Source organism: Melitaea cinxia, chromosome 1 (assembly GCF_905220565.1).
Source record: "Melitaea cinxia chromosome 1, ilMelCinx1.1, whole genome shotgun sequence".
Lineage (NCBI taxonomy): Eukaryota > Metazoa > Arthropoda > Insecta > Lepidoptera > Nymphalidae > Melitaea > Melitaea cinxia.
In genome coordinates, this window is record NC_059394.1 from 18,600,926 (window position 1) to 18,625,369 (window position 24,444).

Here is a 24,444-nt window from a genome sequence, read left to right on the forward strand (position 1 = left end):
GTCTGGCCCACCTGGCCCGTCTGGCCCGTCTGGCCCACCTGGACCACCTGGACCACCCTGGCCCGGACCCTTCTCGCCTCAAGCCCGCTCGGTGTGTTGTTAGTGTGCGACTCGAGTATAATCTTGCTACTGCAGTTTCTCGAATAAATTGTCAGGTAACTCAAGTTGTTCCAGAGTTGAACGTATTTAAATTGAAAAATTATAATTGTACATTTGTACAGTACATAATTCGTTGCAGCAAATATATGATACTGTATATAATCGTAAATATAATTATTTCGTTAGAAAAGTATATTTTATCGGTAACAAAGCGTTTGTTATAATGAAACTTCTGAGTCAACTCGTTGCGGCGTGTATTTGTGAGCGGTGTAACGAGTTTGACTCGGATACTCGAACTACAATTGAGTTAAATGAATTCAATATATATCTCATATAAGAATTTTTCGCTTTGCTAACTACTCGAGTTGCATCACTAGATGCCATAAATGTTACTAAGTGTTTGTTGAAAAACTGCTATGAAATGTGAAAATGACGTGTATGTATGAAAAAAAAAGGTGTATTAAATTTGTGGCTCGTCAGCGAGAATTAAACATTAATGGAACTTAAATTTTATTCATTCACTATAAAAAATAATACACTTTTTGCAGTTAAACGTAAAAAAAAATTGAAACAATTTTAGGCGTTTACGGGTTTTTATCTTTTGGAAAAAAAAATTGACGTAAGACAAACATAGAGATAAAATTTTAAGGGCGGGTTATATTTTCTATTAAGCGTAATTCACGAGTGAGAATCTGAGACACGATCAGTAATACTGCTTTTCTAGTTTTTAAATTGGATAAAAATGTTTTTAAACGTTACTCTGTTCAATTTTAAAAGTTTCTCATTAGTGAAAAGTAGGATTACTGATTTGTCGTGTTTGACTACGAACATGCGACTGTGTCACATATTACCTAAGTAGCGTAATTTTATTATAAAACCTGGTCTCTACGATCGGTACCTAGGAACTCCATGAAATGGGAATAAAGATTTATTTAATTTATTCAACGATATAATTTATTATTATAAAAAAGCGATTTTTTAAAGAAAGGAGTATCATGTCATAGACGATTTAGTATTTTTAAATTGTGTCTATGTGTTAATCCCATATTTGTGCAATATTTTATTTACCATACGCGTTTATTTTACATAGACGAATAACTTATTTAATTTTTTTTTATATTAATATGGCAACATGTGTGAAGAACATTCCTCTAATTTATAAATTATTTAAGAATATTTGTTAAGTAAAATGTTGTTTATTTTATTTTTATTGTTTGTTACGCGAACGTTTCATTCTAGTCTACCGACAGTCATTAGTGAAGAATCTAGTCTACTAAAGATATACAAAAAAAAACTTTTTATAATAATTATAAATATTTGTAACATACGTACCTACCTAGGCGAATTAAAGTAATTGATGTATTTAACTGTACTTATTACAATTTAAATTACCGCGCAGGGTGACAAATCCAATATATTGATGTTTAAAATGTGGTAAAGGTGTTTCCTTAGCAATATCAGAGAAACTTAACACTAAGCTTTCGAACTGTGAAATCTAGATGTTAAATATCGGCATTTGTATGTTATTAAACCTATATCATTAGGTTCGAAACGTTGAACCTAAAAATAACATTAATTTAAAAAAGATAGTCAAAACTAGCGATAAGAATAGAAGTCATAGAAAAGTACAAATCGATATATATATGTATATTTTAAATGTATAATGAAATTGATTTGTCCTACGAAAAGACGTGTAATGAAGTAATAATTGTTTTATTATTTGAATTTTTTATTTAGTTTATCATGCGTTTAGTAATTTATTTTTTTTAAACCAAAGAGCGATTGTGTTTTGTCTAACGTTTAGAAATGAAAAGCACAATTTTGTTGTTAAGTACAATAATTTGTGGTTGTAAATAATTGTATGACTGTGTGAATATTGCAATCATTATAAATAAAGTATTTACGTACAAACTGTCTTTAATTTAATTTATTATTAGAATATTTACATGGTAAACATGTTATTCAAAATAAATCTCATGAATTCTTGCAGTAAGTATAGATGTAGGTCGCCCTAGTGTCTGCTAAATTTTATAATTTTAAACAATATAAAAAATGTTACTGAAAATAAAGAATAATCGTTAGCAACTGTAAATGCAATAGCAAGAGCACTGATTGCTGGGTCAACACATTAATCAGAATTACCAGAATCTATTACAAGCAGTTATGCTGTGAAGATATATTTATAAAATCAGTATTTAATAAAAATCTACAAATGTAAACGAAACATTGTTCAAACTTCTGGAATTTGTAACTAGATAAGCTTAATGGTAACAATTGTTACAATTTACTAATATATCTTATCTATTACTCTATTAAGGCTGATAAGCTTCAAAGTAATATATTTAGGAAAATAGTGCAGAACATTCATAGAATCAATTACACTGTTTATGCTTCATTTACTCTGCAATATGGAAAAACCAAAATTAATTATTAAAACCATTTTTATAGCTGTTGTTTCAATGTTTAAATATATGAATAGAATTATAAGCATGGTTATTGTTCTTTAGGTAGGTTAATTAATGCGTTTTATGTAACAGCTGACGACGGGCGACAAAGCCAGCCCTGCGGTCACCAACCCCCCTGCCCAGCGTGGTGACTAAGGGCAACACACATGAGTTCACGCACTTTTGGCGCGAATTTGTGGAGGCCTATGTCCAGCAGTGGACTGCAATAGGCTGGAATGATGATGATGTAAGAGCTGACAATGTATCCATTATTTGTTTTCAATATATGTACACCTATATTAATAAATATATATGCCAAATGTGCCAACAGATTGGGCAAATTTTAAATATAACTATGTGCATTATAATGCAACAAAAATCTTTATTTACAAATTTAGTAATGCAGAAATTAACATTAGTAAATGACCTGAATATACAACTTTATATGTTTAATAAAATTTATCTAAAATATGACACTCAAATAAAACAAACATTATTTTTTATAAGACAAGTGTTTATTAACAATTAACTGTCTCTAATGGAATACTCAAATTGAACTGTTCTTCTGTTCGTTGCTGTTTAAATAAATCAATAACATAAACTATTACATAAAATCTTCTACTGCACGATTTTTGATAACAATCGAGCCTTACATATCATACACATTTTTTAAAGCTAACTCAGGTTTGTCATATCCAAGCTCCTCTGGAGTTTCAATTCCCAGCTCTGTGAGGGTTGGTTTAATTTCCTGGATAATGTAAGGGTAGATTTCTCCCACTTTGGGGCCGCACTTGTCCTTACAAGCTTCAAGGAATCTAATGGCGAGGGCGTAGTCATTAACCCTCCTGCAGGCGTGCATCGCTGCCTTGATGATTTTAGGATCAGGCACAAGGTCCATACCACAGAGGTCGTTCATTCCCTTACGAATTTCCCAGCCGTCAATGTCTTTTCTGTTGAAGAAGGCTTCATATCTGAAATGTAGACAAAATAAAGGTGTAATGAAAATTAATAACATGAGCCTGTTTGTTAACATATTGTGCATGTTCACGTACAAAGCAATCACATTTGGCGACTAATTCGTTTTGGTTTATTTTTGTAGACATGATTTTATCCATTTATCACCGACATATTTTTTAAATGTTTGATTTGTTGTCTTAATGGAATTAAAAAACAATTTTTAAGATTCATTTAAAATTAGTACACATTGTTGTGCGAGTTTAAATTTTCATAAATGTTAGAAAATAAATTTTATTGATTTAAATCGATATAAAAACACATTCCAGATTTGACATTAATGTGATTCAGGAATATTAAATCTAAATGGTTCATCGATTTCTGCCAACTATAATTCAAAATCTTAATAGCAATTAAAACGTGTATGTTTCACGTTTTATATTTAAAAATAGTTATTAATTTAGCTTATTCCAATATTATTTTCAGTTACATAACGTCAAAATTTTGGTCTAACCTGTTATCGAATTCTTCTTCGGATTCAACGGGTCCACCGTGAGACCTCCTGGCAGGGATGACAGAGCAAACCCTAGAAGCGGGGACCAGGGATTTCTTTACAACATTTACCAAAGTACCTGAAGCTGATCGCAACATTTTGTATTACAACTATATAAAGTTTTCGGCACGGATGACCAATGGCCGCTGAAAACCATAGACTAATACTTTTTTACGCTCGTACAGTCAATTGTGATGCGCATGTCAAGATAAATCTATACACTTGTATAGTATACAACTATACAGTATTTAGCAACCAGAGCCCCCCCGAGGGCTTTTACCATTAAAATTATTTAAATTTAAGTCATATATTTTTTGTCAACCCGCATTAAATATTTACAATTATATAAAAAGTATCTTTGACTTTGTCGTTGACTTAAAATCTTGTGTGTTTCAACACTAAAATGTTCGAGTAATGTTTTTTGTAAGAAATTAAAAATAATAAGACTATCAACAAACAAACTTCTTAAATAAACATTCAATTTTATTTCGATTTACCGTCGACAATAATTAGTAGTTAGCCAATAAATTGTATATATTTTATAATGTCTCATTTATGTAATGTTATTAGTTTATGACAGCTTATATTCGTTTTATCTTAATAAAAAAATATTTTTAGCATAATATTAACTAAGAACCGGGATATTGCGTTGGTATAATAGAAAACACCTACATAAACTTAAAATTTATTATTAATCAGGTTGGTCCTTTAACAAAAGATATTGTTTATTTGAAATATTTTAACAACTCATAAATCAATTACATCTAGTAATACAAAATGTGCTAGCTTAAATTCATACAAACGACAATAAAACCTTAAAAGCTAGTTTCACCGCTTCCTGACAAAGATTATCTTTTACATAAGTTTAAAATTTTGCATTTTGGAGATACAAGTTGTGAATAGATATATCTGACAAAGTAGTGTGTGGTTGTGAAACAAAAACATATTATAAACCATTATCTATTAGACATCTTCGTCAGCAACTGATAAAACTGGCCCTAAGGGATCTTTATCATAGTGCTTTTAAATAATTATTTAATGATGTATAAGGCAATGTCTTAAGCTTTCCTTCTTCTCTTTTTCTTGTGTGCAGTAATACTCTCCTGACCACTATCATCTTCAGAGGAACTCCCTGATGTGCTACTGTCACTGTCGCTACTGGACGAGCTGCTATTTGAAGAGCTGTCCGATGCAACCCCAGTACCTTGGCTCAAATCCATGCTACTAGCAATCTTATACAAATCGGGCTCTTTGGTTTCGAGGACTTTGACCCATTTCTTAGATAGTTTCGGACGTCCTCTTACAGTCTTGTGCCACACGACCGGGAAGTTGGTACGACTACAGAAGTTTTGAGTTACAGCAACTGTGTCATCAAGGTTGAGTACAACATGCCACCAGCCCCCAGGAACAAAAACTGTTTCACCGGGTTTTTGGAGTATTTCAACCTGAAAATAAAATGTAATTATTAACACAGTGTCATTTCTACAACAGAATTATTTTGATTCTGAAAGTATATCCTACCGGTTTATACTCCTTGGGCCAAGTATCAAGCTGCGTTTTTGGATAAATAAGTTTGAACCAAGTTATAGCTTCATCCCTCTGTTTTCCCCCCATTGCTCCTGTAACCTTGATAAGTTCCCTTGGGGTCTGCGTAGGGAACAGGCACCATCTTTTGTGGCCAAAGACTAAAGCATTCCAGGCACTAGTTCCTAAAGGATCTATGTGTATTCCAGTACCTGATCTCTGCGGTCCCATCACAAACCAACGATACGGAGGTCTCCGTTCCTCACCGCAGTATTTAAATAAGTCATCATTAAAATATCTGGGCAATTCATAGTCCTCTAAGAGTTTTTTCCTTCTTGGATGTTCACCAAAACTACTATCAAAAATATACAGTGGACTATCATCAGTCGTTGTCCTCATATACTCTATATAATACTTCATTTTCATTTTAACACTGTACCCCTCGTTATCTTCGCCACACTTAAATTTTTGGTTACGATACTTTTTGGCGAGTCTCTCTTGTGTCCATTTGTGGTTCGCTCGCCAGTTAGTCTGAATATTAGTTATAACTACGGGTTTATAAATTTTCTCATATCTCTCTATGAACTCCTCTGGTGATACCTCATTTACGTCTATTCTGTCAACATTATCTTTACATTTTAAAAATTCTTCAAAATTATTCGCATAATTTAAAGCTACCCATTGGTGTTTATCAGCCAATTCTAGAAATTAGAGACAAGTTTATTATCTACAAAATTACTTAATTAAACACAGGATAACTATAAATTTGCTCTTATCTAATAATAGTAAAGGTATTCCTTTTTTTCTTTCCGCCTTTCTTCATTTATATAGATAGTGTAGAGCCATTAATGAGACTATGAACAAATTGAATCTTTTACGAAATTTTTTAAAACACTTTTCAAGTGTTAGAAACGTCGAGGCCAAAGACTAGTGAAACGAAACGCGTGACGCCTAGGACCTTTCTAGGACCTTTCTAGAACATTTTAGAATTACGTTATATCGAGTAGCTTTTAACTTTTGGGCCGATCAACAACTAAAATGATTAAGTGTAGAAAGAAATATATGATGTTTTAAATGTAAAAAGCAATCATTTTTAGATTTCGAATAACGTTAATTAGCGCAAACGTTATCGGTGCAATTTACAAATGTATACCTGGTCGGGCTTTCCTCTTTACTTCCTTGATACGTTTTTTTGCTTTGTGCGACAGTTTATATTCAGTATCCATATTTATTTCTTTACAAAAATATAAAATTTATTGACTGAGAACTGAATTTTTTGGTTGTCTGGTTGACTACTTGACATTGGCAATTGGCCTAGTGGATACCACAGTTTCGAAATCAAGTGCTTTAACAAAATCCATAGAGAAAACTTAGAGATGAACAATTTTTTTCATTTCGTGACCTTAATTCTCTAAAAATATATTAATTCATATAAAGCTTGAAAATTTATTATTTATTATATTAAAAAAAAAAAACTATTTCCCAATATTTATATCGCTATAAGCTTTGAGCCACAATTTTTTTTAATTCAAAAACTATTCATAACTTGGCAATATCTTAATTATTTTACAGGCACTGGTGTTCTCGGTAACAATTACAGTATTTCGTATTATAACCGAAATATTTTAAATATCAGTTACTTTTTTTTCTTTTTGTTAGTTAAAGTAAACTCAACAAATATCAGATCGACAACAATTGTACAATATACAAATGAAGAGTGATTGATTTGACTGTTGTACCGAAACAAATTTGAAACGTTCCAGTCTGAAGTGTGTAGCTAGCTCGATATAACTGTCAATCTGGGTGTAGAAATTTATTTGTAATTTTCACCGGTTCTCATGTGCAATTTCCGAATGTGTTAGACTATTTTTAAACTATTGTTTCTTACGAAATAATGTTATTTAGTGTATGTGGTGCATAAAGCTGTGCAAAAATGGATGACGGTTCTGTAAAAATCCAGTCAGGGATCAACATCAACATAAAAAGAACAGATGGTAAGTTCAACAACGATTTTTATTCTATTACTCGGTGGCGTAATTTTAATTAATTCGTTAAATCACGATGTTCACAATATCCTCGAGTATATGGTAAGTAACTTTTACATATGAATCATTAAGATAACAGTATGAATCAGATTCGAATCCAATAAGCTGGTGCACAACCAGCAATAAAATATGTTTACGTGTTCTATTTGACTCTAGCATTTTAATATGCATATAGTATTTTTATTTATATTTTACATCCAATAGTTATGAATATATAAAAAAAGCTTACTAAGTTATTTTATTTTAATAAAATGTACAAAATCTAATTATGATTATTTTAATGAAAATGATACAGATATTTTTGTAAATTCACGAAAATTTGTTGGAAACGTTCTACAATTTGAATTTGAAAAAACGTAGGTAAAAAAGTTTTATAATCAAGTCTACATAATGCTTATAATAAATAAAATAGCTAAATAGCTTAATTTATTGTTATACATATTATGTGTAACAATTAATATTTTTAAACGAATAAGTTTTGTCTTTGTATGGGACAAATTAAAGTTATATGAGGCTGTAAGTGAATGCAAATAATGAAATATGCTGTAATTACTCCAATAATTATTGCTGTGTCAAAATAACAGTACCAAAATGTTTGTTTTGTCATATTAACTCATATGCAAAAAAAAACCTATTCTATTTTTTCTATTTTTTGGTAAGGCTTTAGATTAAGAACCGTCGAATTATCTGAGCTCAAAATTTGACCGTTTATCGGCATAATTCTGTTACAATAAACAACCCGAACCTATCTAACTTCCAAATTAGACCGTTTATCAACATAATTTCATTACAAAAAAAAAAAAAAACTAACCTATCTAACTTTAAAATGACGGTTCTTAATCTAAAGCCTAGCCCAAATTTTTTTTGGGTGTCTGATCTATATATATCCTATCTTAAACTTAAAAAGACTGAATTATTTTGATAAGAACTTACACTGACATATAGGCTCATTTTATGAATGTATCACATGGAGGGCAATGGGTGAGCAGATGAAAGAGGAAATGTTTAAATAAAGATTAAGGTTGTTTGAGATTTAAAAAATAATGCAGAAAGTATTGAATGATCATAGACAACTATTCTACTTTTAATATGGTTAACCAGTTTTAATCGCAATTGCTTCACTGTATCGGTCCTAATTTTTTAGGTCATAGAAATAAGGTAAGAAAATGAAAATAAATTGATAATGCTTTAATATAAATACAATTAGTGAATATCTTTTATTAATGGCTTGTAGAAATAGGAAATCATGTATCTGGGGTATGGAAATTCACGTAAAACATATGTCCAGAGCTTAACAACTATTTTACGGCATACATAAATATGTCGTGAATCAAACTTTCAAATGTTATTGTAACTAGTTGCTGTGACAACTGCACCACCTTTTTGTTATGAAAGCTTTTGTACTACAGATTTGTATTAGATTGTAAAAGTCTAAACTCTAAAAACTTGTTCTTCTCTTCAGAATTGGGATTTGAAAGAAGTTTTCCCTTGCTGCAAATAGTTGGAAGTTTGTTTCTGAATTTATTCTAATAAATTTAGGATTTTTAATAGCTCTGTGCACAAGGTGAATAAGAACAAATTAATTCTTGAAACATAAATAACTGATAACAATTGTGACTAATAGTAGGGAATATATCAGCCAACCCGCAGTAGAGTACCATGATGGATTAAGCTCCATTCCTACATGGAGAAAGAGGTCTATGCCTAACACTAGGATGTTACAGACTGAATCATATCATTATATAATGCTTGAAAGCTCAGCAGAATTTAAGAGCTTAGAATTGAAAATGGTATGCTGGTCTAGTATGTCTCAAACCTCACACATATCCATCTCTACTCATAAGAGATGATGTCATGTTATGTTTTATTGTTAAAAATTGTTGGGGTCGTGACTTGCCCCAAGTGCATTTGTATCTTTAAATAATTAAACTTATCACATTCAGTCCCTAGTATGATTTATTCAGATTTTGGGGTCTGAAAACACAGCATACACAAACACAAGCATACATACTATGGTAAATATCTTTATGGCCTATACAAGTGTTTGCCTTGTTAATAAAATTCGTAGCGTAAAGACGTAACTTTAGAGTACACCATAGGGCAGAACAGGGAGACCCTCAGATAGTATGACATGTCTAGTCATGTAACAGTCTCTGACGGCAGTCTTTGAGTCTTTCTCATTTCTTAATTGTCTATTAGGATATTAGTATTTGTAGCATTAAAATAAATATTTCCTTCATTTTCTTAGTAGTTTTAATTGCCATTTAGTTTTGTTTTGGTATTTCTACTCGTAAGATATTTGTCACGAGCCTTAAGATCGCGAGTCTCAGCGAGGACGGTACACGGCCTTGCGACGACCGCCCATAAAAGGTACGGGCGTTCCGCGCGCGCAGTGACAAGTAGCCCAATATTGGACTGAGCAGGTTGAATATGTCCAAACTATTTGCGTAAAGGACATTTTATTATAGGAATTTATGCTTTTTTTGTCGGTTATTTTCAGACACCGCACATTTTTACGGGTTAACTTATAACTTTTCATCTTCATGTATATAACGTATTTCATCGCTTTTTAGTATTTGTATCTTAAAATGATTGTTGTTAAGAAGTATTAAATAGGCTAATTAGGACACTTCTTATTTTGCCAAAAGCAATAATTTATCTGAGTTAAATGTTTAATGGTATTGTTTACTTAAACTTTATGATAAATGATTATGGCAGAATTTTTTTTTTGTTGTAATATTTTTTTTACGGCAGCGTATTTTAATACTTGTGTTTGCAGGCAAACGAAAAAAATCGACTTCAATTATATCGACAAGTAATACAACGTAGGTAGACGAAAAATTAGTCAAGTAATTACGCATTATCAAAGATAACTCCAAAAGTTGTAATCAGATCTCGATGAAATTTAAATGTGACCACATGATAAACATCGGCTTTCGATTAAATTAAAAATCATCAAAATCGGTACACCCAGTAAAAAGTTATGTGGATTTTCGAGTTTCCCTCGATTTCTCTGGGATCCCATCATCAGATCCTTCCTGGTTTCCTTATCATGGTACTACACCAGAGATATCTTCTTCCCACAAAAAAAGAATTATCAAAATCGGTTCATAAACGACGAAGTTATCTCCGAACATACATAATATATCTATACATACGGTCGAATTGAGTAACCTCCTCGTTTTGAAGTCGGTTAAAAAAAACTTCTATTAAAGATATTTGATTTTTGATATTTTTTTAGGTGATATCAAATACAATAATTGTTATTCTTTTCTACTCTGATTGATATAGTCGAAAATGGATCTCGATCTTCAGAGAGTTCAGGTTTTCAACTGCGTTCGTGTGCAACTTTATTGAAATTAAGACCTAACCTTGAAACTTTTTCTCTATATCGCGATTTATTAATGAATCACGGGATGACCACGGTTGCTGTAAAGTATCTGAAACGTCGGGCATCTAAAAAACTTAATAAATCGCGATAAAATCCAAAAAATTTGTTTCATTATAATGAGTGAAAATCGCGTAAACATTAGAAAACAATAAAAAAAGCCTCATCGTTACATAATCGACAAAAACATCACGTTCCTAAAAATAAAATAGTTTTGATATTAAAATGTAAAGAGATAGAAATTCAACTCTTTCTGTGATTATCTGTAGTAAATATCACACTGGATTAATTTGATACGCGTGCAGGATGCTGTCAATATAGATCGTGGTGATGCGCTGCGCAAACTGCAGCAGAATGTCAAGGGCATGGTGGACACGAGATTTATTGGGCATTTATTTGTAATAGGCTGTAGTTATTGACATTAAATAGCTCGAGGGTGCAATTGATGCTTACACCCGAGCTAACTATTCTGCTTTACATCTCGATTGTGAGGTAAGTAGAAAAAACCGGCATTACAAGTAACAGTTTTCTATTCTCGCCTTTTCTCATTAAAAAGAATCAAGTAAAGAACTTTATAATTTTTTTTCAAGATCGAAATTGAGCTTCGCCGTTCGATATTTAAAATTGATGACTATTATACTCACACGAAGACAAGGCTGAATAGCAAAGATACCTCTTTGGTCATTGGACTGAATGCATGATATGATGTCTATTGCCAGTATGATGGTTAGACGTACGCGAACTTTTTGAAAGAAAGAAGTGTTTTTTTTTTTAAATTACTTACCGCCTTAGGGCTTTTCTAGTTACATTATTACCCTAGAGCGCTAAATAGTCACCTACAAGCCCTATTTGGAGGTAATAAGAACCTACTTACCGAACATGAGAGATGTAAATGTTTTTTTTTAATACTTGTGCATGGTAATATATAATGATTATTCTATAATTTAGAATTTCGATTCACGTGTTTTGTTCACTGAACGTTATAAAAAGTAGAAGAAAATCCGCTAAGAGAAACATCTATTTTATTAGTTCATTTCATTAGTCTTCAAGCACTCAAGATCGTGTTTTTGATTTGTTACTTTACTTAAATATATATTTTTTATTTGAAATTATAAGTTTTTGTAAGACTATTTGAATATTATGTCAATTAATATTAACAATCTGGAGTATTAGTATTTGTTTTAATGCGTTGATTTCTAGGTTTAAATAAATTTGTTGAGATAGCTTAAAATATAAGACGCGTACGAGCGTAACTGTCATAAAAAAATATATCAAATAAGTAAATATCAAATCAGGAATATAAAATAAAATAGCTTTAAATTTCCAACAACTAAATACTTGTTTTAAAAGTAGTCATCCAGCTAACCAACCGCCTTAACAAGGTCCGAACCTACTTTATTATTGTACCAGACAATGCTCTCTGTCACTGAACAATGCCTTTCAAGTCTTTGAATGCGACGCGTTTCAGCTCTGAAACCGCTAAGCTTATTTAGCTTGTCTAGCTTTATTGCAAGCTTTGTTTTTAAAACACGTGTAAGCTTGGTATACTAGTTATATCCCGTGGTTTCTGTTTCTGTCTGTTCACGTGGCATACGTGTGCACAAAACGACTTCGTTACTATTTCATTACAATTTTTTATTGAGTAATAATAACTTTATTTATGTACATAACCAGTGGCGTAGCTAGGGGGACAAGGGCCCTGGTGCATAGGGAAAGAATCGGGCCCTCCTCCCCTCTTTCCGCGTTGTTTGAACTTGTATTGGCCTTTTTTTTTTAATTTTTTTTTTTTTTTTTTTTTTTTCAAAGCTGAGGTTAGAGGGCCCCCTGAGCTCCGGGGCCCTGGTGCACTGCACCACCTGGCCCTATGATAGCTACGCCACTGTACATAACACTACGCAAAATTTTTGCAGGACGCTGAAATAATTACACAGACTGACAGTCAAAAATAATTTTTATTAAATTAATTTCGTCTTCTATTGATCTAGAAAGATCCCTATATAACCTAAAACCTATGTAAGGAAGGTACAGAAATATCCTGCTCAAAATCCGAGCATTCCTAGTGGGAAGTTTCCAAGCTTGAAAGGTTGCAGACGCAACCAAGTTTCATAGCCAAATAATACTGCTTATAATGAAGCAACTTTTTCGGATTTTATCGCGGTTTGTTATGTTTTTTAGATGCACGACGTTTCGTTTACCTTACAGCAACCATACTCGTGGGAGGACCATGGCAGTCCAAACCTAATAAACCGCGATAATACCCGAAAAAGTGTTTCATTATAATGAGTGAAATTCGCGTAAACATTACAAAACAAAACTACTTCTGTTACGTAGAATTGTTTCCCTGTGGTCGACAAGTTGCAAGTGTCAATACGCAAAATATATCATTTATACTTAAATATTTCTTCTACAAAGGTTTTTCTGAAAATACGGCTTACATTTTTCTTTAGGCTTTTGATCTCTCATCGGGCGTAATGGACTTATGTGAGGAATGATAAAGGAAACACTTTATTTGCTCTAAATAACAAAGGCATTGTACGAACACATAGCACAATACTCAGTCGCGTTGAATGTAGGGAATAAATGTCTTTTGTATATAATGACTTAACTGTGTTCCCAGGTTTCACCCACGACCGGTTCGTTACTCGCTTATTTACTTAGTTATAAAAATGCCAGCCAGAGTCAGTAATTTATTAAAAAAATTATGTGGTGTCATGGGACACCAGGTAAGAACGAAGTTCCTTCGGATAGTATAGAAGCAACACAATTTGAAAAAAAATGTTGAATTTTATATATATTTTCTAGTTGTTGATTTTTTTTTTATTTTGTTGATTGGTTTTTATTAAGTACATAAGTATTTAGGAATTTTAGTATTTTAAAAAATAACAAATACCCCAAAATAAAATAAATCAAACAAAATAATAATAATAATAATAATAATAATTCAAACTATTAAGTGAAATAAAAAAACATGTGTCTTTATTTATTTTTGTCGACAGTATAACATTACACAAATAATTAAAAAAAAAAGTTTACTAGTAATATTTTAGTTTTACAAACGTCATATCATACAGTCGTGTGACTGATATTACGTCACTTCCGTTATATATTTTTCTTACGGTTTTAGTATCACATTTTTTTTAGTTCGTTCGCCCAGCCCAATCTCAAGCTTGCTGTAAGGAACTTCGTTCCAATAATTATTATAGTAATAATTTATCTATATGTCAAAATGAGATTAAATCTATCTTCTATCTATATAAATAAAAATGAATGTTGCTAAGCATATAACTCGTGAATGGTTCGACCAATTAAGGCCCACGGAAGGTTAAAATACTATTAAGTTTTGACAGAACGAAGACTTTGTTCTATTCTTCATTATAGGAAATCAGAGATACAGGCTTTTATTATAATTTAAATGCAATATAATCAATTCTAATTTTTCAATAATTCGTATAATATCAGTATACATTTTTAGTCATGATTGACTGTTAATCCCTATCTCAAACATATAAAACCTTTGTTGTATTAACATTTGTCAATTATTTCTAGTATAATAAGAACGTTTTCTCATAATTAAGAATGTATCAAGTGCTTCCTTATGGGGATAAGACGGCGATCGCCTCGTGCTGTCGCCTACGACCGCTCGTCCAAGGTCGTAGCGTCGATCAGAAGGCCCCAGCTTGAGCTCCGGGTGATGTGATAACACTGCTGTATCTTTTTTAATTTACAATCGAAAGCTTAACGCGTATAATGTTTTCGTGTGTCCTTATTTTGTTTATTTGATGTACTTGATTGTATTGTTTCAGAAATACTTTAGTAGACGTTCAGGATTTCAGAATACGTTAGTAGAGGTATTTTCTAAGGTACTCTGTCTAACTTAAGTTACTTGACTCTACTTAATTTAAAAACGTAAAGGCATGCACGTCGTACCTTATGTATTATATAGATATTTCTAGATAAGGTGGATTCTAGATATGTCTAAATTTATACCAAGTAATGAAACATACCTATTTTTTTTTTTTTTGAATTACATAAATCATATTTAGAATTGAATATAAACTCAAAATCAAAGATATTAAGTACTTAAGAATCTTCAAGATATGCTGTATATGATTATATATTCTGATATAAATATGTATATGTACATAATTGTACATATTTGTTAAAACAGTAGGAGGTTAGCAATAGCAAAACAAGTTATTTTACCGCGCATAACTATTTTAAACGTCCTTTATTATACTTTATGCCACAAAGCTAGAATGAACAGTAATTTTTGTGACACTACAAGAGTGATACGTCGCATTTTAATTTGTATTACAGACACGTAACGTTTTATTCATAATTTTGTTTGCTCGCAAACGAAAAAAAACCGACTTCAATTACATCGACGAGTAATACAACGTAGATCAACGAAAAAATAGTCAAGTAACTACGCGTTATCAAAGATTACTCAAAAAGTAGTTATCAGATCTCGATAAAATTTATATGTGACCACATGATGAATATCAGCTTTCGATTAAATTAAAAATTATCCAAATCGGTACACCCAGTAAAAATTTATTGCGGATTTTCGAGAGTTTCCCTCGATTTCTCCGAGATCCCATCATCAGATTCTGGTTTCCTTATCATGGGATTTTCCTTATCACTAAACTAGGGATATCCCCTTTCCAACAAAAAATTTATCAAAATCGGTACATTCAGTAGAAAATTATGAGGTACAATACAACGTAGGTCGACGAAAAAAGCGTCAAGTAAAAACGCATTATTAGATGTTATAACTCGAAAAGTAGTTGTTAGATCTCAAATAAATTTAAATGGGACCAATTGACACACACCACCTTTCGATTAAAAAAAAATTGTCGAAATCGGTCTACTCGGTCAAAAGTTCTGATGTAACATACATAAAAAAAAATACAGTCGAATTGAGAACCTCCTCCTTTTTTGGAAGTCGGTTAAAAATTATTCTATACTAGCTGCACTACAATACGGTTTCAATCGCGTAATTTCCAATCCCAAGGGTTTGTCAGGGTAAAAGTTAGCCGATGTGTTATTCTGGATAACCAGCTGTCGTCGTACCAAGTTTCATTACGATCAATTCGTAGTTTTTGCGCGTTCAGTTCTTATCGTACACGACGTAATCTCATATAATTGACGCGTTAAAAATTTCGTAAAAGTAATCGTTGACACTAGTTATTAACATGACGAGTTCATCGGACTCCGTTGAACAACGATGCCATTTCTAATTCACGTTCTCTTGAGGTCGAGAGTCGAGACATGCATGACTTCTCTGCGACGTGCAGTCGAGTAAAACGAACGTTAAATGATAACTCGAATAAAACAAGTAAGTCGGGCCGCGAGGCGTCCGCGTCGTGAGTCATCGGTGAGCGGGTTCCCTCGAGCTGGCGACTTCGTGTCGACACTCGAATGGAACATACAATACTTGCCAAAGATAACCTGGCGAGTTCACTTTATGCCTGCATTTGGTTTATTGATGATGTTTGTTTGAAGTAAAGTTGTTCCGCGTTAAATTATTTTGCTCCTCTCTTTTTGAATTATACAGCGGTATTTAGAATGTTGTGGTGAATTGAATATTTAGTTTTTTTTTTTATATATACAACTAGGTCGGCAAACAAGCAACGCCTCACCTGATGCTAAGCGATTTACCGTAGCTTATAGACGCCTGAAACACTATAGCATCGCAAGCGCGTTGGCAACTCTACCCGCAATTCTCCCCATGAGCTCTGGTATGGAGCAGTATTATTTAGCTGTGATCTTCTGTAAAGTCGAGGTACTTCCCCTGTCGGGCTGCTCCAGATTTCGAGCGGGATTTTCCTGCTGTATCTCAACCTCAGTTATAATCTATAGAACATGACTGAGAATGTTGGAATATACCTAATATTCTCAGAACATAAATTAATGCAATCGAAATGTAGGTGGTTTTATGTTTCTTTACCTACCTCTTTATATTTTTATTTAAGTTCATAACTTAACAATAATTATCTAGTTTGCCCTTCTAACTAAATGTAAACAAGTAAAACATTACTTATATTTCCAAAACTACAAACAAAATACGATATTATGAAACTATGCCTTGCTGTATATAGAATGTATTATCTCTATAGATATGGGAGAAAGGCGTCAGACCAAAGCGGTTGGATAGTCGAATCGAGCGTCCATTGTCGGCTTTTTTAACGTTTAATACAGCTTTAACCGTTACGGATTGTGTTTGGACTTGTTATTTTAATAGTGATATCCATTATCTTTCGAAATGTTCGCTGCAACACGAATTACGATGCGAATTTTATGTCTGAGTCGGCTTTAGCTCGGTTTAACCTAGTTTAGTAAAAGGATTAAAAATGTAGCTTAGCGATGTACTTCATAGTTTACATTTTATTCGTGTATTAATGTTACCCGTGTCAATAGGTAGAGGTGACACATACAGGTTAGGTCAGACAATTATTTGCTTCCTGCTGTCAGTAAAAAAGGTTAAAATTCCTACATCGGTGGTAATATTGAATATTGTTGATTATTTCCATCAGAATGTGTATTCTGATTTGGTAGCAGTTTTTTGTTACGCTTCAACCTGTAATATCCCGCTGCTGGGGGTAGGCCTCTTTCCCCATGTAGGAGAAGGATCAGAGCTTAATCCCAATCGCTATCAGGTGTCAGTTTCATATTAATTATAAATAATTTATTAAATTTAATGAAAAAATTTATGAACATTATAAACCCTATCAAATGACGGTTCTAAAGTACCTATTTTTAAAGTCAACATGAACAAATCCTATACGGTTATAAAGTATTAAAATTCAAATGCAATAACAATATAAATAAGCATAATAACGAAATTTTAATTTCAATAGATTAATACATAAAAACACACGCTTAAAGTTGATTCAATCGAGTTGAAAGCAAACATAAATAAGTATAAGAGTACACATTAACATAATGAAAACAGTTGATTACAGCTAATGTTCTCTCTTTGATCATACTTAACATGTGGGAAAGACGAGCAAGAACGGAATTTCGTTACCAAATATATTACTTCATATATAGAAAAAAAGAGTCTACGTGAAATATAGAAAAAAAAGAGTTTTTACGTGTTAATGCAAAGGTCCCGAAAAAAAAATCTGTTTACTTATTTACGCCTCCGCCCGCGCCAAAAATTGGAAAATAAAAAGAATATGTTATTCGGTATTCTAAGCTATCTACGTACCAAGTTTTATTGCAATCGGTGGAGCAGAGTTATCTAAAAAAGAACAAATATGGTGTCCATACTTTTCATTTGTAATACTAGTAACTAAAATAACTGAGGTAGCGCAGGGCACAGTTGGACATTTTCTGCTCAAAATATAGAGCAGCCCGACTGGGGTAGTACCTCGACCTAACAGAAGATCACAGATCACACTGTTGGTGAGTGAGGTGACCAAAGCTCCTGGGGGAATAGGGGATAGGGTCGCAACGCGCTTGCGAACCTTCTGGTGTTGTAGACGACGTCCATAAGCTACGTACGTTTGTTTGCCAACCTAGTTACATATATTTAAAAAAAAAAAAACTAGTAACTTATATGATTTTCATCAGTTCTAAATAATAAATCAGAATGCGTTAATCTGCGTAATCTTATATAGGATATCAATTTAATGTCATGTCATGTCAATTTTTACACTTTTTTTTTTAATTTTCTTTTTCCAATAGCTGGCGGGCGGGTCGTTAAATTGGACGTGTATATATATACACACATATATATAATTCATATATATACTTTTATTTTATATATAAGTATTTTTTTCTGTAGTATCACATATATTAATTTATCTTACATTTTGTCTCATTTTGATAAATATAGCATATTTTTCTTATTTATTATATTTATATTTATCGTTAATGGATAGTGAGGTGTGAGGTACGGGGAGATACAGTAAAAGGCGCACAAGTGTTCCGGACAACGCTCTGATTTATTCTGCATACATATAATGAAAATACATGTCTTATAAACTAAATGTTACTACACTACACCACCGGGGCAAAATAAAAAAAATAAAAATTAATTACATAATTAAGTTTTTTTTTTTTTTTTTTTTTTTTTTTTTTTTTTTTTTTTTTTTTTTTTTTTTTTTTTTCCGGTTTTTCCATTATACTATCCACACAATTAATTTTGTAACTTAAAATTTTATTATATACTAATTCAATGCGTTCTAATATTCCATAAACATACTCTTTTAATTCAACTTTACATTTTTGTTCGTTAAAAATATTAATAATATCTTTATATTCACGAAATAGTTTTTCAGCTTTTACAATTTTTTTATTCACATTACCTGTATATTGTAATCTTCTAGTGGGACCTAATTTCCTTAAATCAATTTGAATTTCACTTAACTTATTTAAAATAATTTCTAATTCTTTTTCCATATAGTTTTAAACTTACAGTCAATATTACACATAGTTCTTACATATTTTACGTAAATATGGTATGAAATCTATACACAGAAATTAACAATAGAGGGGAGGGAAAGGTTTTCACTTCACATATTTTCACTTTTCATTTATATTATTATTACTTTTTAACTTTTTACTTTCACTATTCACTTTTCACTATACCGTATCTCCTCCGTCAGCGTTTGTAGGGTTGAATCTGCCAGAAAACCTCTGCCGAATTCTCGTAAAAAATTCAGACTGCATTCTTTTTTCTATCCATTTTCTTTCTTTATTTCTCCAGCTTTTCCATGCCAAGTAAACCATAGTACAAATAAAAATTATTAGGGCCACGGTGATTAAAATATTACTCGTTTTTATGTTACTTTCGATTTCTGTAATTCCTCCAGTGTTACTCCCTGCAGCGGCATTCTGCGTTATTAATATTTCCTTATCTTCGTTTTTCGAGTAATTTTTCCCCATATTATTTATTAATTAGATATAGTTTTAATGAAGGTCTCACTTTATTGACTGCTCGTTATAAATTATAAATTCTTTAAAAGTTGCACCGAGGCACACTGGAATCCGTCGCGTTTGCGTTTTGCGCCGGTCACCCGACACTCGCAACCGCCACGGCATGGCAGGGTCGCCATGAGGTGTGAGGTACGGGGAGATACAGTAAAAGGCGCACAAGTGTTCCGGACAACGCTCTGATTTATTCTGCATACATATAATGAAAATACATGTCTTATAAACTAAATGTTACTACACTACAATAGCGACAGCAACAACTCTTTCTATTCCTTCTCTTCCTCCTCTGAGGTACACAGTCTCGACTGTAGTTTTCTAAGTATTCCATCTCTTTCCGATAATCTTGTTTCTCAATTTCTCGATGTTCCTAACAATCTTAATATCGTACACATAAACGCACAGAGTATTCCTGGTCATTATCCTGATCTTCTATCCAATTTTCAAATAGGGAATATTCATGCAATCATGGTATCAGAATCCTGGCTTAAACCTTGCTTAATGTCCACGTCCTATTCCCTCCCTGGATTCCATCTCATTCGCAGCGATCGTGTTGGACGGGCAGGTGGCGGCGTTGCCATCTATCTCCGTGCTCACATCCCATATTCAGTCATTCATAAATCTCTTTCTAATGATGGTTGCGGGCCAGATCATCTCTTCCTCGAAATTTCGTTATCACGTACCAAGATTCTTCTGGGTGTGTATTACAACCCCTCATTGACTGTTGACTATTTCTCGTCTTTTGAAAATCTTTTAGAGTTGTTTACTCCTTTATATAGTCATACTGTAATCATGGGGGATTTTAATACGTGCCTTCTAAAATTCGACGGGAGATCTTCACGTCTACGCTCCGTCATTAATTCTGCCAATATGCACATCCTCCCCCTTCAAGCCACTCACTCCTTTCCTAACTGTGTTCCATCTCTTCTTGACCTTATTCTTGTCTCCTCACCTGACCACGTTGAAAAACATGGCCAGTGTTCTGCGGATGCATTCTCATACCATGATCTTATTTTTGTTTCTTATAAAATAAAACCCCCTAAAGCTAGGTCGAGAATCCTCCTGCAACGCAATTTTAGTGGTATGGACATGAACAGACTATGCGAAGATGCTGCTAAAATTGACTGGTCTTCAGTACTTGGTGCGTCTAGTGTGGATGATAAAATTGCCATTTTTAACTCCCTACTTACCCATCTTTTTGATACTCACGCCCCGGTACGTCCCGTGCGTGTTAGGCATCTTCCAGCTCCATGGCTTACAGCTGATATTAAAGCTCTGCAAGACCAGAAAAACAGGGCCAAAGCGAAATACAAGTCCAATACAAGTTCATCTAATTGGGAAAGGTATAAGACAGCTCGTAATCGCTGCAATAGAGCATGTAGAGACGCACAACGACGCCATATTCATAAATCTGTACTCGAAGAAACAGACCCTGCTAAGGTATGGAAATTTTTAAAATCGCTTGGGGTTGGCAAAATCAAAGAGACTGTACCTTTTAATTCTTTCGACCTCAATGGTCTTAATAATCATTTCACAAATTCGTGTACTATCGATGGTACCACCAAGTCAAACACTATTGCACACCTTTCAGCCATACAAACTCCATTTGAATTTTCTCCCTTTAATTTCTATCAATTATCCGAGCGTGATGTTAAAGAGAACGTACTAGCAGTTTGTTCTAGCGCAGTGGGCTGTGACTCCGTTAGTCGTAAAATGATTATCCCTATCATTGATCACATCATTCCTATCATAACACACATATTTAACGAATCCCTCTCTTCCAGTACTTTTCCTTCCTGCTGGAAAGACGCTCTAGTAATTCCTTTACCCAAAAAACCTAATCCATCTGAGTTTTCCGAATTTCGCCCCATCTCCATCCTACCTTTCTTGTCCAAGGTTTTAGAGCGTCTTGTACATCAACAGCTAACATCATTCCTTTCCTCGAACAACCTCTTAAATCCTTTCCAATCCGGCTTTCGGAGGGGTCACAGCACGGTTACTGCTCTTGTCAAAATTACTGATGACATTAGACATGCTATGGATAACCGAAGTCTTACAGTGTTGGCATTACTTGACTTCAGTAATGCCTTCAACACTGTGGATTTCGATATTTTGCTTTCTGTCTTGCGTTCCTTTAATATATCTCCACCGGTTATTGATTGGTTTCACAGTTACTTGTATGGGCGCCGGCAACGGTTGCGAGTTCAAGATACTTTCTCTGACTGGGCTAACGTCGTTGCCGGCGTACCGCAAGGTGGCGTGTTGTCTCCTCTCTTATTTTCTTTATTTATTAATTCAATCAGCAAAAACATTTCTTCTCTCTACCACCTGTATGCGGACGATCTTCAAATTTATACCCATTCTAAGTTGGCTGACTTACCCTCAGGTATCAATCAACTCAATAATGACTTAAATAACATTTATAAATGGAGCAACTCGTTCGGGTTAAAAGTCAATCCTTCAAAGTCCCAGGTCATTATCGTGGGTAGTCCAAAGCTGATGAGTTGTATAGACTGGTCACTTATACCACCTTTAGTATTTAACAATACAACTCTGAACTACAGCAAGAATGTTAAGAATTTGGGAGTAACGCTAGATCAGTTTCTCTCCTGGTCACCTCAATTAACTGAACTTAGTAGAAAGATATTTGCAGCCGTCGGGTCACTTCGTCGTCTTCAGTTCTTTCTTCCTTTGCCTACTAAAATTGCACTAGCCCAATCACTCCTTTTGCCGATTCTTGACTATGCAGATGCATGCTTCTTAGATCTTACAGAGGAGCAACTGAATAAGCTTGAGCGACTCCAGAATCTTTGTATAAGGTTCGTATTTGGCCTTCGCAAATACGACCACGTCTCCGATTTCCGTAAGAAACTCAAGTGGCTCCCGATTCGTTTTCGCAGGAATACTCATGTACTTTCCCTACTTTACTGTGTACTTTTCAATCCTGATGCCCCTCAATATCTTAAAGAACGGTTCACGTATCTTTGCAATTCCCATGAACGTTCCCTTAGATCTGATTCCAATTTACTTCTAAAAGTTCCTTCCCATAAATCCTCCTTCTATTCTAATTCCTTCACTGCTAAAGCTGTCCGCCTTTGGAATTCTCTTCCGCTTTCAATAAGACGTGCTTCTACTCCAGCCTGTTTTAAGCAACGTCTAAAGAAGTACTATATGTCGCGTAACATACAATAATATTCAGAATTTTAACATGCATATTTTATATTTTCAATATATATTTTACAATTATACACGTATATTAATACCATTTTGATTATTTATGTATGGATATTTGTACTTGTATGTGTATGTCTATGAATTAAGGAATCTATTATACACTATTTTTTTTTTCTATTCATCCTTATGGATATTGTACACTTCCTATCCGTCACTACTATATCATGTCCTGTGCCCAAAGGTTATCTGGAAGAAATCGCTCTTCAGCGATAAGATCGCCTTTGTACATCTTTTTGTTGTAATTACTACTGTTTGTTTATATTTTGGTGTACAATAAAGTATATTATTATTATTATTATTATAATGCCAAATCCAAAAAAGAAAATTCTTGCGTAAATAAAACAGACCAAACTTGTAACCTTTGTTGTATTCATTTCGTCACCACGTGGGCGATAGTCCTGCGGCATTGTGTGCTTGAGTTATACTTTAATTAGTTGTGTAGCATTTTATTTAGCCGCCTGATCGAGTTTCAGAAAGCAAATAAAGGTTATCTAATTAAAAAGAAATTTATTAAAAATTAAAGAACTTTTATCTGTTTTCTAATGCTTAAAATATGTCTATTAAATGCGACGATGGACACTAAAACTTATTGCCTAAAGAAGATTTTCTTAATCTGAGAAAGTCTTATACCAAATAAAGTTTTAGGAGGTCACTTTGCTATAAATATTGTCGGACGAAATTTTGGCAGATATTTTGAAACGTCAGGCAAACAAAACGCGACTTTCGATTTCATATATGATATCATGCTTGAGTAGGCGATCATATACACTCAACGTCGAATAAATGATTTTTAGGTACATGGCAGTTAAAAACCAAAAAAAGTTATTACTTAATTATCTACTGATTTTTCACTGAGGTAGGGCACAGCAGGAATTTCCTGCTCAAAATATGGAGCAGCCCGACTGGGGTAGTACCTCGACCTTACAGAGGATCACAGCTAAATAATACTGTTTTCAAGCAGTATTGTGTTCCTGTTGGTGAGTAAGGTGACCAGAGCTCCTGGGGGGATTGGGGATTGGGTCGGCAACGCGCTTGCGATGCTTCTGGTGTTGCAGGTGTCTATAAGCTACGGTAATCGCTTACCATCAGGTGAGCCGTACGCATGTTTGCCGACCTAGTGACATAAAAAAAAAATCTAACTGAGAAGTGTGGTAAAAGTGGATAAACTGTTATTTATATATATCTTAAAGGTTTGCTATAATTTGTCGTTTATTAGAACATTTCTAATAGGAACTTGCTACCGAAAATAAAGTGTGTATGGGC

The 24,444-nt window shown here is 33.3% G+C and overlaps 3 protein-coding genes across 3 annotated transcripts in view; 1 reads left to right on the forward strand and 2 right to left on the reverse strand.

Annotated features, from left to right (window-relative positions):
* Positions 1 to 3,036: 3,036 nt before the first annotated feature.
* LOC123658306 (cytochrome c oxidase subunit 5A, mitochondrial) lies at positions 3,037 to 4,243 on the reverse strand. The gene is made up of 2 exons (XM_045593747.1): positions 4,012 to 4,243; positions 3,037 to 3,514 (listed from the first exon to the last, which is right to left on the reverse strand). Exons 1-2 carry the CDS (start codon positions 4,146 to 4,148, stop codon positions 3,193 to 3,195), a joined length of 459 nt encoding a protein of 152 aa, XP_045449703.1. The 5' UTR covers positions 4,149 to 4,243; the 3' UTR covers positions 3,037 to 3,192.
* A 480-nt stretch (positions 4,244 to 4,723) lies between these two features.
* On the reverse strand, positions 4,724 to 6,912 carry LOC123658317 (bifunctional arginine demethylase and lysyl-hydroxylase PSR). Its single transcript, XM_045593758.1, has 3 exons — positions 6,728 to 6,912; positions 5,572 to 6,275; positions 4,724 to 5,495 (listed from the first exon to the last, which is right to left on the reverse strand). The coding sequence occupies exons 1-3, from the start codon at positions 6,798 to 6,800 to the stop codon at positions 5,109 to 5,111; spliced, it is 1,164 nt and encodes a 387-aa protein (XP_045449714.1). The 5' UTR covers positions 6,801 to 6,912; the 3' UTR covers positions 4,724 to 5,108.
* Positions 6,913 to 7,143: 231 nt separating this feature from the next.
* Positions 7,144 to 24,444, forward strand: part of LOC123658328 (kinesin-like protein Klp10A) — an 87,854-nt gene continuing 70,553 nt past the window's right edge. Inside the window, exon 1 of the mRNA XM_045593767.1 lies at positions 7,144 to 7,568. Within this exon, the coding sequence (XP_045449723.1) occupies positions 7,508 to 7,568 (61 nt within the window). The 5' untranslated portion in view covers positions 7,144 to 7,507. The remainder of the gene's footprint in view (positions 7,569 to 24,444) is intronic.

Coding starts and splice junctions, on each gene's coding strand:
- LOC123658306 (XM_045593747.1), bottom strand. CDS start 4,148: ATGTTGCGATCAGCTTCAGGTACTTTGGTAAATGTTGTAAAGAAATCC. Junction 3,515..4,011: donor GAAGAAGAATTCGATAACAG/GTTAGACCAAAA, acceptor TCTACATTTCAG/ATATGAAGCCTTCTTCAACA.
- LOC123658317 (XM_045593758.1), bottom strand. CDS start 6,800: ATGGATACTGAATATAAACTGTCGCACAAAGCAAAAAAACGTATCAAG. Junction 6,276..6,727: donor AAAGAGGAAAGCCCGACCAG/GTATACATTTGT, acceptor TCTAATTTCTAG/AATTGGCTGATAAACACCAA. Junction 5,496..5,571: donor GGCCCAAGGAGTATAAACCG/GTAGGATATACT, acceptor TTTTATTTTCAG/GTTGAAATACTCCAAAAACC.